This window comes from Perognathus longimembris, chromosome 2 (genome assembly GCF_023159225.1).
Source record: "Perognathus longimembris pacificus isolate PPM17 chromosome 2, ASM2315922v1, whole genome shotgun sequence".
In the NCBI taxonomy this organism is placed as follows: Eukaryota; Metazoa; Chordata; class Mammalia; order Rodentia; family Heteromyidae; genus Perognathus; species Perognathus longimembris.
The window spans coordinates 91,050,326-91,073,974 of NC_063162.1; the positions used below are offsets into that span (position 1 = coordinate 91,050,326).

Sequence of the window (23,649 nt, forward strand, 5' to 3'; positions counted from 1 at the left end):
CAAATCCTCATCAAATTCAATATTGTAATTGATTATAGTACCTATGCTGTCAGACAGGAACCACAGCACAGAGGCCCAAAGTGAGGGTACATTATTGAGGACTTGTGAAATCAGCTGGAGATTCTGACTCCATCAATGACCTTTGACTTTTAGTGTTTTCTTGTGGCTTACAATGGAAAGAGTCCTATCAGAATTCCAGCTGAATCTTTGCTATGTTCGAAAGGGCTCTAAAGCTATTGATTTAAAACTGCTTCATCTTTACCATCAGCAAACTTATTAGCATTAGATTTTCTCATCAGGGCCAAGAGTCATATTAAAATGCTATTAATTCTTCCAAAAAAAAAGATGAGAAGGAAAAGTCTCATTTCAAGATTAAAGGCAATGCCAATATTCTGATGAGAAGCTTCCAAGTTATCTAAAGTGTTTACTAGTGCCAGAGCTATTAACAAAAATTATTCTATGAAAATAAATAGGGCTGGGGATATGGCCTAGTGGCAAGAGTGCCTGCCTCATATACATGAGGCCCTGGGTTCAATTCCCCAGCACCACATATACAGAAAATGGCCAGAAGTGGCGCTGTGGCTCAAGTGGCAGAGTGCTAGCCTTGAGTAAAAAGAAGCCAGGGACAGTGCTCAGGCCCTGAGTCCAAGCCCCAGGACAGGCAAAAATAAATAAATAAATAAATAAATAAATAAATAAACATGTATATGCAGTGTTAGAAAAGGATATGTGTGTGTGAATTTATTTGAAACATTGAATGACATTTAAAAATGTATCCATTTATATGTTAGATGTACTTACATTAGAAAATAATCTAGAATAATTTATGTCATATTACATGTTCGGTATTCTTTAAACTCTATTTCTTTTAAACCATACATCTAAGATGTTTTTTTTTAAATCACAATATATCAGAATTTATATATTCAAAGGCAAGAAGAGAGAATTCTTTTAGCCTTCATTTCAGAGCAAGTTTTCCCATAGTTCTCAGCAGCATCAATCCCAGCCTTCTTAGTTCTAAAACAGGTTAATGACAGCATATTTGGAATCAATATACCATTTCTTGGAGAATTGAATGGCTGGGCCAAGATGGCATGTGGCCAGGTGTAGAATTAGTTATCTGTTAGTGCCATACCTTTGTGAAGGCTGTTTAAAATGAATAATGCTAGATAAACACATATTTTCTAAAATGAGTCGCTGAACTCAGACTCTGTCCATAATGCAATTTTTTGATGAGCTAGGAATTTCCTCCACAAGCATAAGAAAACATTTTGTTTCATCCATCAGCAGAACGCAGACTTTCCCTTAATGTGGAGAAGTATCTCCATCAGACCTTACAGTTCTAAAAGAAAGAAAAGACAAAGCAACACGAACCACAAGAAATGGGACCGAGGGAGAGTCCTTGTCTCTAAGACTTAGAGCAGAACTAACCTCCATGAGGCCATGGGATCCTTAGCCTATATATGGATGGGGTGTGCAAGTGGGAAGATGTTCTTAGCCTTTTCCTTTACATACTGAAATCCTATGTCTTGTGCAATGTTCCCATCAGTGCCTCTTGCCAGTGGTCAAATTGCTTTGTGAGGATAGGTAGCTTGAGCTGCCACATATCTTAGTATGTCTGGAATATACTTATGTAAAACATAACAAAATGAAGCATACATATTTTCTTTAGCTTAACATTATGATTTAGTGGCTGTGTGTGTGTGTGTGTGTGACAGAAAGAGAGAGAGAGAGAGAGAGAGAGAGAGAGAGAGAGAGAGAGAGAGAGAGAAAGAGATCTCCTGGGAGACTTTTATAAGATCAGTGACCGCAATGACTGCCTCTACATGAGATTCCTAGGATGCTTTCTGAACATCAGCATTGTTTTTAAAGTGTAAATGTTTATTTTGATGCTAAGGAACATTGAAGACTAATGTTTTATACTGAACTGGTTGGGAGCCAACACCAAGACACAGATCAATTCTCTGAAGGGCAGTCCAGGAAGTCCATGACCTGGCACCAGGTGGTGCTATGTGCACAACTCTCAGCCTTCTTTCAGGTGACCACCAGGAGCCCACCAGCTCCGCAGAACAGCAGAGGGTCTCTGCAGAGATCAAAGCAAACTTGCCCTTGAGCATGGAACCTGCTTTCAGTGAAGGGGAGGTAAATAGGATGCATGCCTTTTTTTTTTTTATTTTTTTGGCCTGTCCTGGGCCTTGGACTCAGGGCCTGAGCACTGTCCCTGGCTTCTTTTTGCTCAAGGCTAGCACTCTGCCAATGAGCCACAGCGCCACTTCTGGCCATTTTCTGTATATGTGGTGCTGGGGAATCGAACCCAGGGCCTCATGTATATGAGGCAGGCACTCTTGCCACTAGGCCATATCCCCAGCCTCGGATGCATGCCTTTTTGAGAAGGTGCTCAGTCACTTTGGGCTGTGAAGAGATGGGGTTTGGTTTTGTGGAATAAGAAAGGCAGGAATGGACAATTCTAATTCCGTTTTGTGTTTTTCTTTTTTCTTTTGTCTTTTATTTACTGTTTAGAACTTCAGAGTAGAACAAAATATACTGAATTTAGTTATTTACCTATTATTAATTTAAACATTAAGTCATTCCACTATGTATACATATATGCATAGGCATTTAGCAGTGAGCTTACATAGAATGTTATCTGGGTAAATAATATTAGGACTTTGAATAAATTCTGTTCAATAACAGTGGAGCAACTGTAAGCTAAAAGTCACTACATTTTACTCCAAAAAGTCTGCTAAAATCTAATTAGAAAGTATAGTTATCTTTAAGTTATTTTCAAAGAGATGAAGAAAAACTACCAGATGATTAAACAACAAAATAACTATTACACTTAAGTAGAGTTCTTTCCATTTCTTATTTTTTAATATTCCTTTACTTTTGATTTGTGGTGCTGGGGATTATATTTAGGGCCTTGCATAGCTGCTACTGGGCTACACTACCCCTCAGTCTCCTCTTTTCCAATATTCTTTAAGTGACTTTTCCAGGAGCATTTCATTTTTCTTGCCTAAAACCGCTGAAACACAGATGTGGTTAAAAAATTGACAATATAGATAGTGATTATCTGAATCCGCTCTTGGTGGTCATTGGAAGTTCACAGTATTTAATATTTAATGAAAAGCTCTATTGGCTTATGATTCATATGCTTATTGCAAGAATGTGTTGAAGTATGTAATTTATCCTTCTTCTATTGACCAACAACAAATTAGTGAATTCATTTCTAAGTGTTGCTGTGCAAATCACCCATTTTATTTTGAAGGCAAGCTGCTTCTGCCAGCATCTCAGTGTCTCCCTTGTCCTAGGTACAAGGATCTCCTTAGGTAGGAGTTGTGAATGGGTGGTGAAGTTGTCTGTAAGGGTGAAGGACAGGTTGTTGGGGGTCCCAAGGCACAGCTAGTAGGCAGTTATTTTTAGTCTTTAGGGAATGAGTGAATAAGGTTTGGGTTCATCTGAGCAAGGAACAGAGCTAGGTCAGAATGGGATAAAACCATTTCTAAACTTTGCTTTGGGATAATCCACAGGGAAAGAAAGGAAGAAGAGAGGGAGAATCATCTCATCATGACCTCTTTTATATAGTATTTCCTTTGATCCTTATAGAAGCTTGGTAAGGATTGTGGGATATTATATATGAATTATGACACCATCTCATATTTTACAAATGAGAAACAGAATCCCCAAAATATTTACTAACTTTCCCAAGTTTATACTCAAAGGTCAGAAACAAGAGAATTCTAAATCCAAAACCTTTGTACTTAATACAAATGTGTTTATATGTAAGAAAAATATACAAAAGAGAAAAGTTATAGTTCAGTAAGGGACAACCAGTTCAAACTCATGATTTACTATCAATGACTCCATGAAGCAGTGGAGTTTTACAGAGTGAACTCTGCAACAAAAGCAAGTACAGACTTAGGCTTAGTTCCTTGAAAACTGAAGGCCCTTCAGGTTTAACATCCTTAGCCATACTGGAATCTGCCTCTAGTCCTACCCTTCTGCCAGGAGCCATTGGCAAAATCCTGTAATCCTCACTACTAGGGAGGCTGGTATCTGAAGATTGCCATTCAAAGCCAGATCAGGCAGAAATAAGACTCTTAATCCCCAAATAACCATCAAAAAATGGAAGCAGATATGTGGCTCAAGCGGTAGAATACCGGCCTTCATCAGAGTGTGAGGCCTTGAGTTCAAGTTCCAGAATTGGAAAAGAAGAAGAAAGAGGAGGAAGGAAAAGAAAGGAAAGGAAAGGAAAGAAAAGGAAAGGAAAGGAAAGGAAAGGAAAGAAAAGAAAAGGAAAGGAAAGATACAAAAATGCAATGGAGAAAACTTCTCTTGCATAGAAAGTTACAGATAAAAAAACAATTCAAAATTATTCAACCTCAAAGTCCTATCTGACTAACTCATGTCACAGTTATACTCATCCCATTCACGGGAATGAATTTTTTGTTTTGTTTTGTTTTGTTTTGTTTTTTACTGATGATATATTTGAGAGTTTGCTAGGAGCAACGATTACTTAAAGTCAATGCTGATAGACTCATCACTGGGAATATTTCATGGAAAACACTGGAGATTTTATGACAAATTCATTACTATGTTTTCCTTAACAAAGTTTTGGAAAGTCAAGAAAAAAAAAGCCTCTAATACCACAGCACAACTCACAAAGGTCAAATAGCCTCTGCTCAGGCTTTGTAACTCCTACTCTTCATTTGCACAAGAGCCCCAACTTCCATCTGTTATTTAACAGATTGGGTCTTCAAGAGAGTTTTTAGCCAGTCCAGCTTGAAGTTTTTACTGGGCCAGGTGATCTTGCCCCTCCTTTGGGGACTCACCTAAAATGTGTTCATATATAGGGTTTATATAGGTTAGTAGGGTAGATAGCTGCTCAACTGGACCCAAAGCTCCCATCTGGTTTGACAGAATTGCCTTTGTGTGAGATGACAGCCACCCACATCAAGAGAGTTCCTCAAAAGGAATTTAATGTGTGGAACGTGTCGTAAGGCTTGGGACTGAGGAATTCCTGGTACTGTGATATTCCTGCTTAGGGATTTATGTGTAACACATGGTCACGAAGGAGCTTGTTTTTCTGACTGTAATTATTTTTAGACCTTTGTGGTTCATTGATAGTAAGTATACTGGAACTTGCAGCCTAATGTTTGTGAAAGTATTTTTGTTTTGATCTTCCTACCAACTTCTTGTAAATGTCATCTCTAATTTATACTCATTTTTGAACTTCTTACAGAAGAATAACATACACTTACTTGTATAAACTTGTGCTATCTGACTTTTTCTTAAGATTTCTCATTCTAAACTAAGGAATTCTAAACCAACCAATTCTAAACCAAGGTGTATGACTCTACATGTAGCATGTAAAATGAGCACATGGGAAGGAGTTCATATTAAAGAAATAAACATCTAGTGATAGTTATGTACTTAGTATTAAAAGAACTCTCATTTATAATGAATGTTGATCAGAATGATCTCTTATTAACAAACACTTCTATCTTCATGGACTACCCTCTAAACTTTCAAAAGAGGCTTCATATTAAAATGTTGTTGGTGGAGGTGGTCTGGCAGTTGTGTGTGTGGTGGGGGTGTGGTAAGGGTTATACCTAGGCCCTCACTCATGGTACGTAGGTGCTCTATCACTTAGCTATATCTCCTCACCTTCTGTTTTTATCAAGTTATGATATATGGCTCTGCTTAGTGAGGGAAAGGCAAGTTGCTATAAGTATGAGGTAAAATGAAAACAATCAGAAATGACCTTGTCAACAGACTGAATTCTCCCTGCCTTAGGCACACATAGTATCCAAAGAACCCTTATGTGGTGGGAGCTGCAATGATAGAGTTGGAGCCCTCTGTAGTTTACTCTGGTTAAATGCTAGGTTAAACCTTTTTGTCATGTCATTTTTTTGCTTTGAATTTGAAATTCTATGCTGTTATAGCTTTTTTTTTTTTTTGGCCAGTCCTGGGGCTTGAACTCAGGGCCTGAGCACTGTCCCTCGCTTCTTTTTGCTCAAGGCTAGCATTCTGCCACTTGAGCCACAGCGCCACTTCTGGCCATTTTCTGTATATGTCGTGCTGGGGAATTGAACCCAGGGCCTCATGTATAGGAGGCAAGCACTCTTGCCACTAGGCCAGCCCCCTGTTATAGCTTTTGCCATTATGTAATTTAAGATTCTTGTAGTGTTCATGGAAATGGGTAGAACTCTTCTCATACCCTCTCCATTTCTTATGGAGTTATAGCAAAGCAATGAGAATGGGATTCCTAAACCTGTCCATGATGAGTTTGAATCTCAGGCAACTTAGTCCACAGTTTGGTTTTATCCTCTGTAAAATGTTCCTCACCCCAAATACTGATTTTTCTCTTTTGTCAAGGCCTCCCATAATTTGAGCCATTTCTCTGGGTATGAAGCACAAAGGTTTTCAACCCTTGAATCAGGCTGGCACAAATGAAAATATCAGGCCCTGTTGTGGTTTGAATATAAAGTGCTTCTCAAAAGGCTCATGTGTTAAAGGCTTCTTTGCCAGCAGATGGATTTTTGAGAGGTGATGGGATCATGAGAGTTCTAACTTCATCAGTGGATTAATCCTTTGATTAGTTCACAAGTTCATAACTAAATATCCTTTAGAAAATGTGTGGGAGGTAGCTGGTGGTGGTAGGTCACTGGAGGTATGTTTTTAAAGGTACATATTGTTCTGAGCCCTTCTTATAGGACTCTTGTTTCCTAGCTGCCATTATAAGCTTCCTTTGAGCTATTTCTGTATTTACATGACCCCAAAGGCATAAAACCCATTGACTGAAATCCCTGAAACTCTGAGAAAAATTAACTTATTCCTCCTTTAAGTTGTTTTTATAAGGTGTTTTGTCTCAGTGACAAAACATGAACTAATTCAGACTCCTTACCCAATAGATCACTAACCCATGATCCCGATAGTGAGGTCCTGTGCCACTCTGCAGGTCATATGTCCATGATGAAAGTACCCCTGAACTTGGAGAACATCTTCTGAGATCGGAATTGAAGCCATTCTTTAGCAACATGCTGGGGCATAGTCTCACATTCTAATTCCTTTGGAAGAACATGTGTGATCATAGGTAGGCATCACAGTACAGCATGCAATTGTGTGTTCTAGGACCCAGTATCTTTAACTTTAAGTATTAGCTCTGATGCTTAGTATCTTTATATTCTTAGACTAAGAAGGTTCCAAAATAATGAGAGTGTTCATGCCAAGAGTGCAGCAAACCCTCAAAAATAGTTTCTTGTGCTCATTGTATTTTACTGTTGTTTTTCCCCTAAGCCTGAGATTTTTTTAAACTTTTAAATATGTTCAGAGTCCTTTATCTGTTTTCTTTCACATTTGTGTTTCTGGAGATCTTTATTTTTATTGTTGCTTTTTTTCCCTCTAAACCTGAGATTTTTAAAATTTTTCAGTATGTTCAGAGTCCTTTATCCTTTTCCTTTCAGATTAATATTTCTGGAGATCTTCCTTGGCTTAATCACTAAGCTAAACAGAGCTCAGATTATGACTTCATACTTCTTTATTCCTGATCTCTGCTGCTCACTAATGTGATGTTTCAGTTCACAATCACTATAATTTTTTGAAATTCAGCTCTTTCAGTGCTGGAATGGTAAGGAAATATAACCAAATGATAGACATTTTGACATGGTGATATTGAGGATGATGTATTGATGAAATGTCTTGAGTTACCAGCCTTAGAGGCATCACAGGAAACTAATATTCCTAAAGCACTAGGCTCCCTGCTGCCTTCCACAGAGAGGCAGCTGAAGTCATGTTCCTCAAGGAAAAGTGACAGCCAAAATCTGTCCTCTCAGCCTGTGAGGTTCTTAAAAGCTTTGGTCAGAACAATCATAGGTAAGAATCTCTCATACTACTTAAAAACTGATGTTAGATATATGTTACCAAACAGATATAATCACTCACAAGAAAGGGGATAATAAGCAATAAGCCTACGGTTACCATAGTAACATACAGTATTATCCTAGTTGAATGTCATTGCTTATTATTATTCTCTTATGAGGTAGGTGTTCATGTTTCCTTGACCAGTTGAATTTGTAAAGTGATGTGATAGTATTTGGGTAGGTTTTGGCACATGGGAGAGATAGAAAAGTGTATTGATCCATCAATTACTCTCTTTAAAGTTTTGCATTTGTTGCTGCCCACAAACATTGTAGCTAACACAGAACTATCTTAATATAACATAGACCGAGAGTTAAATACAGTAGAGATCATGGGAAGAGTTCATTACAATCAGGTTTATAGAAATTATGGAGGTCTGATACTCAAAGATGAATTGGGTAAACTCCTTCATCCAGCTAAAGGTAGTGATTTTCACAAAAGACTAAAGGTAGTGATTTTCACAAAAGAAAGAGTAATATAAACAATTTAAAGAGGATTTTAAAGGTGGATTTTTTTCCAAGTCTAAGCAAGGTTCTAAGCTAAGCTCTATCCCTAAAACCAGTGTGTGTATGTGTGTGTGTGTGTGCATGTGTGTGTGTGTATGTGCACCAGTCTTAGAGCTGGGACACAAGGCCTGGCACTCTCCCTGAGTTTTTTCCTTAGTGTTACCTTCTCCCACTTGAGCCATACCTTGACTTCTGGCTTTTTGTGGTTAACTGGAGATAGACTTCCATGCCTCAGGCTGGCTTCAAACCAGCCTCAGCCTTCAGAGTAGCTAGGATTACAAGTCTGAGCCACCAGGACCTGGGTAAAAAAATAATTTTTAAGTTATTGCTTATTTAAACACCATACTTTCTCCATTATATAAAAAAAGGAAGAGGAAAAATATTTGGGGAAGCTTTGTAAATTGTATATTTGGTAAATACTACCAATTTCTTAATGTCCAGTTAAACACTAAAATAAATGAAGGATTAAACTGTACTCGTTGCTTCTTTAGAGAAAATAAGTGGAATACGCATGATCAGAATAAGTAGATGGCACATAGGAAAGACTGTATCCCAAATTAAATGCATAGTAAAGTATTTTCTATTTATTCATTCTAAAAAGACTGAATCATACTTCAATAGGTAAAGTTTTTTTTTAAAGTCCTATTTGGGATAGCAATTGTTATTGAGTATAATCTGAGCAAAATTCAGGTAAGTGGTCAATGCCATTATTCTCTGCCACCAAGTGAACACACACTGCCCTCTGTAGGTCCTTCTGTCCTGATAGTCAAGAACTTTTCCCCTATACTACTTCTCCTTTGTTCATAGAAAAATAATGTTCAGATGTAGGATATATGATTGTGAAAGGTATGTGTGAGTTGTGTTTGTGAGAAGGGTGTATATGTGTGTGTGTGGGGGGGGTGTTTAGTGACACTGGAGGAGGATTTGTTGGGGGATACTGGGATGAAGAGCCAGTTAAGCTAGTTGGTCAGTGTAATGGATTTCAGAATGTACTTTGCAACATGTACCTACCAGAACCACACCATCAGCATTATTTAGCAACTTGGTTAAAAATAAAAATTCTTAAACCCTGTCTCAGGCCTTCCAGATCAGAAATATCAGGTGGCCTTGAGGTTACATTTGGTTAAAAACAGGTAATTCCAGTACAATTTTGTAACTACAGCTGCTGTGGAGGAAAGTGAGAACTATTGTGGTAACTGGAGAGAAGGGTTAATCCACAGAGACACTGGCAACCACCTGTGACTCAGATATTATGATCTTGAAGGATACTGAAGGATCATAGTTTAAGACACCAATCCTAGTTTTTATGGAGTTGAGGACTTATCTTGAAATATGAAATATTCATATTTCGCTGTATTGCGACTCTGTGTGTGTGTGTGTGTTTGTGTGTGTGTGTGTGTGTGTGTGTGTGTGTGTGTGTACCAGCAGGAAGCCTCAAATTCAGTGCCTCATTCTCTTGCTAAGCTATTTCTACTCAAGTTGGCACAACATATTTATGCAGTTATATTATGGTCAATGATTGTTTGATTCTAGCCTTTGGTAAATGTAATATAATGAACATTCATGTAAATGTCTTTTTTTATACCTCTATGCAAGATTTTTCTAGAACAAATGCTGGAATTGGAATTTCTTAGAACTAGTTATGGACATTTTCCAGATCATAACAGATTATACCAGATAGACTTCCAATTGGTTGTGTCTAAAGTACGTACTTTAGGAGTATGTATGACTTCCTTGTGTTACAGTTGGCCATTGGTGACACAGGACTGTAAATGTTTTGCAAACTTTATAAGTAGTAATTGATTTGTGTGATTTTGCTTTTCATGGGATTTCATTTCATGCATTTACCAGTGAGACTCAGGATATTTTAATAGAGTGAGATTCATTTGTGCTCACCATTTTCTTTAGAAATGTTTGTCTAGACCATATCTTCAGCAATGTTCCCAGCATTCTTATTTTGAAGATTATTTGATATATTGGTATTTTGTCACTCACAATCACTAGAAATAAGTTCTCACAATTATGTTTTCTAAATGATGTCTTTTCATATATACGTACATATATGTATTCTCACTTAACATAGCTTGAATTTCATGTGTGTGCCTTGCTTAAGAATTTCTTTATTTTCAGAAGGTTAAGGATAAGCTCTTAGATTTTCATTTCACCTTATGACACTTTCATTCACAATTCTGTTTGCCATCACATTTCATTGTATACCTTTAAATCTCTGGCAGTTGATTTTTTTGTGTGTGTGCAATTATTTTTGCCATGGACAAATAATGGTACTATAATGGTTAAGTGAATAGTCCATCACTTGCACATAGCTTCCCATGACTATCTTGATCAAATATCAAGTTTTCATAAATGTGCATCTGCTTCTGAGGTCTCGGTTCTATGCCCTTGTTCTAGTATAATTATAGTTTTACACTGTCTTATTTAGAACATATGGGTAACATTGCTGGTATAACACATATGGTCTTTTATGGGATATCATGAATATTTGCCACTTGTTTTTCTTACTGAATTTAGTTTAAGTATTAACAAACAACATGCTATAAGTATATAAAACTATAGCATGCTACATATGATCAATATAATAATTTGATATATCAATTAAAATAGGTGTATATATATGTTTTTATTAAAAAGTAAGTTATAGTAAGCACTAGTGGCTAGTGCCTATAATCCTAGCTATTCAGAAAGGTAAGACCGGGAAGATCATGGTGTAGAGCCAGAAAAGTCCATGAGACTCTATATCCAAAAAGCCAAGCTTTTTTGGTGTCCTTGGGATTTTCATGAATTGTTTTTAATGCATGAATTATTTTTAATGCATTTCAGTTTACTTGTTGGTATGAATCCAAAATCTGAGAGCATTTTTATTTTATGATGCTAATACACATTCTGGTATATCTAATTTGCATCTTCCTTCACTAGAAGAGACTTATGTAGAGTATTTTTACCTGCAATTTTTAATTTAAATATGTATGTCCATTTTGTATTTGTTTCATCTTTCAACTTGTTTCTGTGTGTTTACAAAAAACAACAACAAACTTCTCCATTTGCTTTGTAGGTAGAAAAATGTTAATCAATGAAAGAAACCACTTTTGGTCAGTAGGAATTGAACGAAGCAGATCTGAAGGAAATTTGGTTGACATGGAAGCCCAAAAACTCTCAAAAACTTGCAATATTACAGGTACAGTAAATTATAACTTTTGTAACATTTTTCTAATGTTCAAAATTATATAGGAGTTTAAAAAATATAAAATCCCAACATCATCATAGAAATATATATGTATATATCATAGAATTCAGTATTGTGGAAAATGTGCACAAAAGTCTACATTGTATCAGAATATAGTAAATATTGTGAAGAAATAAACAGTAATTAATAAGCAATCACACAAGGCCTTGTGTGATGGCATATACATGTAATCCTAATTGGGAAGTGGAAGTCAGGAGGATCCTATCTTATGGCCAGCTCAAGCCTTAACAAATAAAATTGAAGTGGTATGTGCCTGTCTTCCCAGGTATACAAGAAGGCTAAATAGGAGGGCTGTGGCATAAATATGAGATCCAATCAGAAAAAAATAACCAAAAACAAAACAGGTGATGGCATCACTCATTAGGAGAGATTCTGCCTAGCAAGTGGGAGATATGAGTTCAAACCCTGGTACTAAAATAAAGTTGCAGTTTGTTAAATAGAGTGAATGGGGGGGGGGGCGGTAAAAGAGATCTTGGGAGGTTGGAGGACCTAACTGTTTTCCATGCAATAGAAGACCATTGAACTGATCCTTAGAGAAAAACCACATGTTAAGAGAAAAACCAGACAGAAGGATAAATAAGAGAAATTCAACCTATATTATTTAAAATACATCTTCCAATTTTTAATGTACAACACTCAGAATTCCTTTGAATCAAGTAAAAATTCTGTACATATCGAACAAAACAGTGTGACAGTGCTCTTGAGTCCATTTTTTTTCTATAGAACCTCTGATAAATTGGTTGCTCATTCTTGCTTTTATTTTCTCTAGAGCATTTAGAGACTCACCAAGTCCCCAGGGTCATTACTGATGTTTTGTGTGAAATGGCCAAATATGAGTCATTCTCAACACAAAACTATGGCTTCAATATTATAAGGTATAGAGGAATTCTTATACTGGAAATGGAAATGCTTTAATGTGTTACTAAATCCTTAAATGCTCATTTTGCAAAATAATAACCTGCTTCCATTGCTTGTGATAATTGAGTCAAAACAAGGTCACAAAAGGCTAAGTGAATTCCTGCCAAGAGTAAATCCAATGATGATCTGTTCTATCAATGTTTTTTTCTCTCTCTTTCTCTTTCTTCCTCCGTTTTTCTCTCGCCCTCTCACATGCACATAATCCAATGTTATTAAATTTACCACCCTTTGAATATCTACATACTATATATACAAATATAGTTAAAAATGTCAATGCATGGACCTAGAATAAATCATAGTATGTGAGGTAAGCCAAGTTCAGAGAGACATGTTTTCTTTCATGCCTGGAAACTAGATCGAGACTATAACTGGGCATGATAACTTATATAGGACTCTAGTCATTCACACACAAATAGACTAAAGAATGATACATTTGGTGAGAAACCCAAAGGCATAACTTCTCTGAACATTTAAAATACTATTTATTGAAAGGAATTCCAGAAAATGGATGCATGGGTTTGTTGTTGTTGTTGTTGTTTTTGGTGGTGGTGGTGGTAGTGTTATTTGTTTTTGCTTTTGGGGTTTTGTTTGAAGTAGGAGAAAGGGGAGGCACAGAAAGGAACTAGGACAGGTGATTCAATATGTACTATTCAGTATATACTATGTGGAAAATTAAGTATAATTTATGGGCACAGACTGGAGGGGGAAACTGGAGGAAGGTGAAGGAAGAGATGACATTGTGCAAAAAAAGAAATGCACTCATTACCTAACTTATAAAATGGTAATCCCTATGTACAGCACTTTAATAATAATATTATATTAAAAATTATCAATATAAAGTTACCAGAAAATAAGAAATTAATTATGGCCATTAAATTAAGCAAATGACTTAGATATTTTATAGATATATTTGATGTTGGTTTTTAATGTTTCATAATGTTTCAAGGCATCAAATTGATAGTCTAGATATAACGACAATGACTACTTTGTAGTTAGAAAATTCAGAATTGAATCAGTTTGTTCAAATGTTTACTTTTGTGTAAAAACAAAACATGACACAATGCAGACATGCATAGAAGACTTAAGAAGTGTGTTAAAAAGTTTTTGTTTTGCCTATATTGCAATATAATGCTTACATATTAATAAGTTTGCATACATTGGTGTATTGCTACGTATCATAATGACTAAAGATAAATGTGGTCAAAATTTTCTTTTCCTCATTATTTTCCAATTAGACCTAATTATAGTTTTTGTATTAGATAATAGACTAGAGATCAAAAAGTCAAGTAAAAGGCCAGGGTTGGATTTCTAAGCTAGGGGGACGGCTGATCTTGGTTATATCTGAGAATGCCCCCTTACTTTTGTTTCCCTTTGTTTTTGTTTACACAAGAAGTCCACGGCTCAAGACAGCTTTCCAATAGGCCAGATGCTTCTGCTCTTCATGGCCATGATACCTCCAAGGCTACCAATCCATTCTGGAATAAACTGTCTGCTTCGAACCCATTTTTGGACGACATAACTCAGCTAAGAAATACCCAGAAGAGAGAAACGATTTCCATCTTGAAGGAAGATCCTTTGCTGTTTTTAAGAGAAATAGAAATGGGAAATTCTTTCGATTCTTCCGGCGATGAGCTCGATGTGCACCAGTTACTGAGGCAGTCTTCCTCCAGGAAATCGGGAAGATCCAAAAGTGTCTCAGAACTTCTGGACATTCTAAATGACACAGCACATGCTCATCAGACAATGCATAACTCCGACCAGATCCTAGTTCAGGACCTAGAATGGCTTCAGAATGATCGAGAAGCTTATAAAATGGCCTGGTTAAGTCAACGTCAGCTGGCCCGTTCCTGCCTGGATTTGAATACAATGAACCAGAGTCCTGGTTGGGCCCAGACACAAGTAGCAGAGACCATCAGCATTTGTAAATTAAACCACCAAGGAGGCTCCATACAGATACCTGAATCAGATATCACCGTCCACGTGCCCCAAGGCCATGTGGCTATGGGAGAATGCCAGGAGGTCTCACTCAGAGCTTTCCTGCATCCTCCACAAATACTAAACCATCATCTTTCATGTACTGTCAGCCCCCTGTTGGAAATCATGTTAAGCAACCTTAATACAATGGAAGCTATTTTGCTGGAGATGAAAATTGGGGCTGAAGTGAAAAAGGATCCTTTTAGCCAAGTCATGACAGAAATAGTTTGTTTACACAGTTGGCATAAAGAAGGCCCTTTCAAAGTGTTGAACAACTGCTATATCTATAAAGACACTATCCAAGTCAAGTTAGTTGAATTGAGTCGGGTGATGTATGTAGTGATTGCTGCCCAGGCCAAAGCCATTCGACCACCAGCTGCCACTATTTGGGATTATATCCACAAAACCACCTCGATTGGAATTTATGGACCCAAATACATCCACCCCAGTTTCACTGCTGTTTTCACAGTCTGCGGACACAGTTATATGCCATGCAGACTTACAGTCTCTGATATTAATAAAGGTGGGAAAAGTGCATCTCCAGTTGTGTTTCAGCTCTGGGGAAAGCATTCATTTGTACTTGACAAGCCTCAGGATTTAAACATTTCAGTTTTCTCATGTGATCCTGATTTTGAAGTAAAGTTACAAGGAGAAAAGAAAGAAATTAAACAAAAGCAGTTGGAAACAGGAGACATAATTCATGGGCAAGTTTTATTTTCTCTAGTTGATCACAAAGAAATGCACTTGTTTGTCTTCCGTATTCAGGTGGAGCCTCCCAATGGTAGACCGATTACACAGTTCTTTATCACTTCACCAGACCCAGCCCCAAATCTGAAAAGGCTCTCTAATCAGCCAGATTCTTTGTGGAAAGGGAAAGAAGCTAAGTCTGTTCCTTTACTGCCAGTGGTATTTGTAAAATACCCCACATTCCAGAATAAAAAAGTGTACTTTACCAACTATGGTGTGACCCTGAAGACTGTGCTCAGACAAAGCAAGATCGAATACTTGCTTGAATATTTTAAAGGAGACACAATCGCTCTCCTGGGAGAAGGGAAGGTAAAAGCCATTGGGCAGTCCAAAGTGAAAGAGTGGTATGTGGGCGTCCTCAGAGGTAAGGTTGGCCTTGTGCATTGCAAAAATGTCAAGATAATCTTAAAAGAGCAAGTAATGGCTACATCTGATACTGAGTTTATGACAAGGAACCTTCTTGAACAGATTGTCCTGCCATTTAAAAAACTGACTTATATATACTCAGTTGTATTGACGTTGGTGTCAGAAAAAGTTTATGATTGGAAAGTTTTGGCTGAGGTGCTGGGTTATTCACATTTGGCTCTGCAAGATTTTGATGGAATACAAACAGATAAAGAATCAGAAAAGGTTTCTTTTGTTGTAAAGAAGTTAAAGGAAGATTGCCACGAAAATAGAAATACAAGGAAGTTTCTTTATGAACTTATTGTGGTGAGTATTTCTTGATTATTGTCATTTATTTATGAGAAAGCACATCATCATCACCATCACCATCATCATCACCATCATCATCATTATTTCACTTGCTTGCCATACTAGGGATTGAACCCAGAGATGTGTGCTTGCTAGGCAAGTGTTTTACTACCTGAGCCATGACCCTGGCATTACCACAAGAAACATTATTAGCTTTAAAATATTTATAACCAAACATATGAGAAAAGAATGTTTTAAAAGTTGAAGTTGCAAAGAAGATTTTTTACAGTGAGAACTTTTCCTACAATATCATGCAATTGGATACTCAGATTTGAGATTCAATTTTTATTTCCTCAGAAAAGAGGCCCTTGAGGATTACTTCTAAAGAGGCTAAGATTAAAGATTCTATTTGTTCTGGGTTTAAAACTTGGGAGACATTTTCTCTTCCTTTTTCAAATGTTTAGATAGCTCTTAAAACATCAGAGAACTTCCATATAATTAAATAAGAGCAAACTTAAAAGTATCCTTGCCATTCTTGGAGGTCCACATTTTATTTAGCTGCACTTTCTTCTAATATATCAGTATGCATTGTTTGGAATTTAATATTCTTCTGAATGGTATATATCACAATGCAGGCTATGATATTGTCAATTCTCTTCTTAATCCTAAAATTTTATTGAGAATCTCGGGGTCAGTATTTTTCGCCATAGGGTTTACCCAGTGGATGGCTTAGTGGAAAGTTATAAAGAATTGTTTTATCATTATAAAAGTAGAAATTTGTTATGGTATTCAAAATATAATTACCAGATATCTAATAATCATTGGAATATTAATGTTTAGGTAATAACTATAATACTTTCTGGCTACTAGCAAATACTTGGGTGAAATAAAGTTGTATATTTGTATGTGTGCTGAATAAAAACTTTATTGTGTATGTTAGCATTATATCTGTGAAAAACTGTGCCTTGTAGAAGATAAGTGAGATGAGACAGGATGATGTAGAGGAGTAAAGTTTTAATCAGGTTTCAAACAGGAAGAAAAATTGGAGAAGGAATTTAATCTGTGATACTAACAATAATTTACATGTTAAAGATATAAATATATAAAATAATTTCCTCTCTTTCAATGAGTATTATGACACCAAAAGGAGTTAAACTTTATAAGCCCAATATCCTTTTGGTGAGTGGACAGATTCATTTTGGCATGGCTATTTTTTTTTTTAACTAAATCTGGTCTTGTGGCTACTGAATGCTAAAAGCTCCTCTACTTGGTGCAAGCTGAACATTCATTTTGCAGTAGCTCATTAGTTTATACAACTCACTTTCAACATGTATCCATAAAACATTGACATTGGAATTGCATTCTTTGTTTTCTTGGTGGCTGGACAAAAGTTATATTGTCCTGGTGATCTGAAAGTTTAAGCTTGATCATATTTCAACTTTTTGGCTTGAGTAGCTGATGCTGATGGAGATCAGATTCCACTGGGGGCCCCGAACTCACATTCTTCCTAAGTGGAGCTGTAGGACTTCTGTATGGGGAGTTTTAGGCCTGACTACCTGGCAGAATGACAATTGAGCATGGGATAAAGAGCTGTCTCTTTGAAACTTTACTTGTATAAAAGTAAACATTTTGAAACTCTGTAAAGCCTTTTTGCTTCTGGTTTGAACTTTATTTTATTTCACAGAATTAGAAGAGTGGTATTACCTTCATATCCACATTAAAAATAATTAAGTAGAGATATTGAATTAAGCATATGAAGTCTATATTTGTGGGGATATGAATTTTAAACTCGGGTTTTATGATTCCAAGTGCTGATTTTGATACCCTAAAGGAAGAAATGACTCTATGCAGTAGTAAAGCCACCTAAAAGTACTGTGACCGCCTTTAGTACGTGCTGGATTAGTATTGCTTCTCACTGGGGCCATAACTCCCTAGTATAAGTGTGGGAATCTTATGGTCACTGTATAAAGACCATATGTAATCCTTCTAACTTTATATATCATGGACAATAAATAATCTAAGGACTTCAATAGTTGTCTTTCTTGGTCATTAGTTTTTTACTTATTGTTTTATATTGGAAGGTAGAACATTTTCAGGTACTATTATCAGATTTATTTGCTAATTTGAACAGTTAAGTATAACCAGATATAATTACCTCTGAAATATACTCAAGATAAAACAGAAACTTCTAGACTCATTTGACAGGCACAGTGAATGACAAAGTCCAGATGCTGTATAAAGGAAGAAAGACTCTGATAGCTTTCTGTTTTGCACTGCAAATGTGGTTTTATCTTTAATACCTTGTGTGTATATAACACAATTACATTAGTGGTAAGAAAATTAGGTGGTTGTTTTAAAATGCATAAACACCAATAATTTTGTTCAATTGAAGGTGTGTCATAGTCTTATTCAATATGCATGATTCTAATTTTAAATCATGTTTTAGTGAAGCTTAGAATAATGTGCACCACTACTAGTGTTCTCATTCTTCACACGCACACACATGCACACACACATGCACACATACACATAGCACTTGTCAGTCCTCTAGTGAGAAGAATTATTTCTTGTGTATTACTAATTACCACAGACTCATAGATTATCAACTGCTGCAGTGTCACAATATCTGTGGAAGTGTACAGTTCACTTTTCTCCTTTTTTTTTTTTTTTTTTTACATTTTGAAGTCTCTTTACTTAATTTTGCCAGTACCAGGGTTTGAATGTGGGGCTTTGTGCTCTCTACTTGCTTGCTCACAGCTGGCACTCTACCTAATGTTTATTGCTTATACGTATGCTTCCTGTTTCTAACTCTTCGTTTGCATCTATATTCCTTTTTCAGAACCATACAGGTTTTAACTTGATAGAAAAAAAAAGATGAGAGTATTGAATATTCCTTTTAGCTTTGCCTAATGGCCTTCTTGAAGAAGGAACCAAAGAACAAGTTTCTTTCCTAACCCAAGAAGTGGTAAAACCTTTCTTTTTTATAATTGAAGAGATCAAGATGCATATTAGTTGAGTGGCTTAACCTAAAATTCCATAATTAACCATTGATTTTGTCCTAAATATTCCCTATTTCTGGTTTAGTTATATCTACCATCCTTGGCTTGTGTAATTTTCCGATAATTAAGCCAATATTTTGAGTTTGAGAAAACCCAGTTATATGCTGGAGAAAATATAAAGGACTCCAATTTTTGGAGTACTTAATGAAAAGCCAAAATGACTTGCTTTTCACTATGATATATAATTGCTATCTCAGGGTCTGCTCAAGATGGATTGCCAAGGGTTAGTGGCACAACTCATCCAGGAGGCTGTTATTCTGACTTCAGCTGTCAAACTTGGAAAGGGCTGGAGAGAACTTGCTGAGAAGGTTGTACGGCTCACAAAACAACAGATGGAGGCCTATGAAATTCCCCACCGTGGCAGAACTGGAGATGTTTCTGTAGAGGTAAGATCTGTGTTATGTCTAGTTCAATGGTGAAACATTGCAGACCAAGCAAAGAAATGTATTCAAGCCTGGACCACATGGGTGGATTAATTGGAGTGTGTCCACAAACATCTACTACCTGAAGTGACTACCCTTGAGAACACTTCAAGACTATCTAAAATAACAAAAATAATAATATGCACACTGTAGAAGGCATGGAAGGCTGTTTTAATACACTGACATTTGTCCTGTTGGGTTTTATATTAACATAGCTTCTTTCAGGTTAGTTGGTCAAAATGGGTTGATAGGAAGTCAGGGCAAGACAAATTAAAGAGAAGAAGGTGGGAGAATGCAGTCAAAAATTCAAAGTATATCTTACAAAATTAAGAATAATGAGATAAGGGGTAGGTTAGGAGGTTGGATGAGGATACTGAACAAGATTTGTTGTATTCATAAACTGTTTTATTGAATGGCAACTCCTTTGTACAACTACTTACAGATAATAAAATCGCTTTTTTAAAAAATAGAAGACGGGGCATTAATAGCTTATATCATCTGACAGTTAATTTTGAAAGGAAGCTTTTGAAAAAAGTCAAGACAAGGAATGAAGATACAGTAATTAGAACTTACAGGCTTCCAGTATTCAGTTAGTCATGTGTGATGGACAAGGAACACAAAGATGGCGGCTGATGTGGAGCCACTGATACTAGAGACAGATGCTCGAGAGTTCAGTATTTTTTCTACGATTTTTCATAAAGTAAGACCTATTGATATCTTGTACAGAATTACAATGTAAATATCTACTATGCAAATACTGTTTGTCCATATTCTAACAATCTAGCACTCACAGCAATGAGAAACCATTTTCATTAATTTAAATAAAAATGAAATAATAAAAATAAACATACATTATGAACATTGAAAATAAAAAAACATTCCATAAAATATATAAGGTATAAAAATAGTTCTTGAAAGGTTCTGTATATTTTAATTGAAAGCATTTTCACAATGTTTACATTTCAGACAATTTTTACTTGGTAAAAACAAAAGCTATGTTCTTAACATCCTTTTGAGGCATGGATTGGATGCTAGGATTTTTGAGAATTTTCCTCCGCTGTAGTAACTATACCAGGTGGGTGAACAGGACAAAGCAGCCTTTCAATGATGAGTGAAGCATCAAACCAAGTCAGCTGAAACCCAGCAGCTGCAGGAAGTATCAGCAGGCAGGCCATTTGGCTGGAAGCCTGGGCCTTCAACAAGACCTGCTTAAAGCATGACTCTCTAGCCAGAAGCGGCTGGAGACTTAGCACCTATCCCTCTCATAGGCTACAGTGATGTCTACAAACTTTGAAGGGCATGGCAACCTACAATTGAACGTACAACAGCTCTGAACACAGTGTACAAAATAGACACAAGCATTATCTGAATGAAGATGAAGTAGAAGAGACACTGAAGAAGGAGATGAGAACCACATTATGTGTTCTGAGTTAGAAATTTCAGTTAACCCATTAAAAAAACTATCCAATTGAAAGCTTATTTTTTTCTTGATAAGTGCTGAATTTTAAAGACTTAGTTGATAGCTTTGAGAGGGCAAGCTGTTCTAGCAGCCTTCTTAATCCATCTGGATTCTCACAAATTGTGGTTGTAGTTTATCTTCCCCCAATCTTGATGGAAGGGAAAAAAAGCCTACTTTTCCATTATTTACTTTTACACAGCCCAAATAATAAATAACTACTTCTATGCTGGAGGCTGAGAACTATTCTGAAGCATAAAGGAAATCCCCTGGATGTTTTTCATGGTGCTATAATTTGATTTGTTTTGATTAATACAGTCATTACTCTGGTCCACCTTATTAAATACTTAGAAAAATCTATGACATATGATTCTAAAACTCTTCTAAATAACCAGTAAAATACATACCTATTAGTCTATTTAAAGAATAATGCATGCTGACTTACATTCTCCTAAAAATGCAGTTTTATAATTGCTTTCTCTTCTGAAGTATTTTAAAACATGATCAATTTACAAATTAAGTAGTTGATTTCAAAATATACCATTTGAACTGGGAGCAGAAGTGCAGAAGGAGGAAGTTGGCCTTAGGGCAGGAAAGAGACCCTTGTTCAGTAAACCTTGTGCTGCTTTTCTCTCCTCTCTCTCAGGGCACACTAGTTCCCAAAAGTGTTCTTGCATGTGTGTTGGGGCCTATGGTTAGGCTACACTCTTTTTTTAACTTCTGTCTCTTAGTTCTGCTTGTAATCTATTGAACAGAGAGTGATCTGACACTTGTCTGTATAAGGCACTCTTCCTAGAATATTACAAATATGACTTTGCTTGCAAACACCAGTCTTTCAACAAACACTTGAAGAGGATACACAAATATGATGGTCAATGTAGAAGTATTTGCTAACCTGTCTTATTCTATAGGGTTAGAAGGCCATGCTCCAAGTTCAATATGGTGAGCCTCTACATTGAGCAGCTAGGGCTTAGAGCTCTTTCATTACTCACTTCTTGCTTTCCTTGTCCCCTTTTAAGCCATGTTACAATGCTAACAACTTTTGTCTGGATAACTTCAAACAAAACTGAGTAAATAATAGGGAATATTGATAGTATGTCTTTTCCAGTTTTGCTTGGAGATTTTTTTTTTATCCTTTCACATTCTTCGCTAATGTGAAGAAAAAATCTTTCAGTGGAGATTTTCAAGAATGTTAAATTAACCATCTCCCCAAATTAAATCTTAAGAAATCATACTCAACTATTCTAGAGTTATCATTCCTACAAAAAAAACTACAAACTTACAATGAGATTATAAGCAAATACAATTTTCAGAGTATTTCTTTTGGAAACAATGTTTGTGAGATACAAAGATGTGACTCTTGCAAGGTTTTACTTCACAAGTTAGTACATAGTCATTGGAGTTTTCCTGAAGATAATTTATGTACTTAATATAAAAATACCAAAAAATTATTTTTTAAAATATCTCACTTTTTAAAAAATAGATTTTGCATGGGGAAATTATGGGGACTTCAAGGCTAAAATATTTATAGTCCTGAAGTGGGTGATCTTTACTTAGTCCTTTGGGGATTATTATCATTGATGACAGGATTTTTGTACAACTCTCGCATTGGCTCTAGCTCATTCGGTCTTACAGAGGACTTGTATCTACTAACAACACTAAAGGTCAACTTTCCACTTTAAAGTATCTCAACCCACTGGTCTCCACTTCATCTGTTGGCACTACAGTTTCCTATAGAGTGGTTTATCTGGCTGGCCTCAATGATCTGCCTCCTTTTCTCACTCCACGTGGGGGCTCAATGAAGCCAGGTTATGTAATCATAGTATTTTTGCCTACTCAGAAGCCACTCTCCTGAACATAGTCACAATTAGCAATGTATATCTTCAGTTTGTTTTGTGGCACCATTGAACTAGTGAAAAATTGAATTACCTTTGGTATTTTCTAGGAACAATTAGTGTTGAAGGGCATTAGTGTTATCTTAAGCATGGTGGTAAACCACTTATGCTAAGCTAATAATAAGCCCTTTTAGAAATAGATAAAAGTGGACAGAGGTATTCAAGAGATGTATTCTAGTCCCAAAGGATGGAGAACACTTGGAGAGGAGTAGGAGAGTTCTGTGTTCTTAGTTTTAAGTTCTAGAGGCCTTTAAAGAGAAGAGTGGGCTAGAGGAGAATTTGCCTTACTACCTACTGGGAGGAATGGTGAGTGCTTATGTTGACACGAATGGAGGAGAGTCATCCACAACACAGAAGGATAGCTTCCTCATCTGGACTCCTATTCCAATGGTACCATTTTTTAGCCCTAGGATCGTGTGGAAGTTGTGTGACTTTCCTAAAAGCTTTATTATATCTTTAATTTTTAAAAGTATTTTATTCTCTTTATGTAGTTATACAAAGGAGGTGCCATTTAACAAAGCAGTTTGTAAATATAATGCATCTTGACCAGTGTCACCCCTTTCAACATTCTCATCCCTCTTTGGCCCACACCTTATTTACTTTTATTAATTTTGTGGTCTGTAAAATAAATTCTTGACTGCCTTCTCCTCCACCACTTCATTCATCTCAGCATTCCCCCCCACCCCTGCCACCCCACCACCTTTTGCAAGTACTCATTTCCTGGTGCTTATTTGTTGGGATTTGACTTTGTCTTTCTAAACAATTACACTAGTTGAGCTCTCCATAGGATCTACTATACT

General features: G+C 36.4%; 1 protein-coding gene across 2 annotated transcripts in view; it reads left to right on the forward strand.

Annotated features, from left to right (window-relative positions):
• Positions 1-23,649, forward strand: part of Macc1 (MET transcriptional regulator MACC1) — a 62,997-nt gene that overhangs the window by 29,313 nt on the left and 10,035 nt on the right. Inside the window, exons 2-4 of one of the 2 annotated variants that reach the window (XM_048339722.1) lie at positions 11,494-11,616; positions 13,994-16,035; positions 19,274-19,462. In XM_048339722.1, coding sequence (XP_048195679.1) covers positions 11,502-11,616; positions 13,994-16,035; positions 19,274-19,462 — 2,346 coding nt within the window. In that variant the 5' untranslated portion in view covers positions 11,494-11,501. The remainder of the gene's footprint in view (positions 1-11,493; positions 11,617-13,993; positions 16,036-19,273; positions 19,463-23,649) is intronic. The other variant, XM_048339723.1, reaches the window with a different exon arrangement.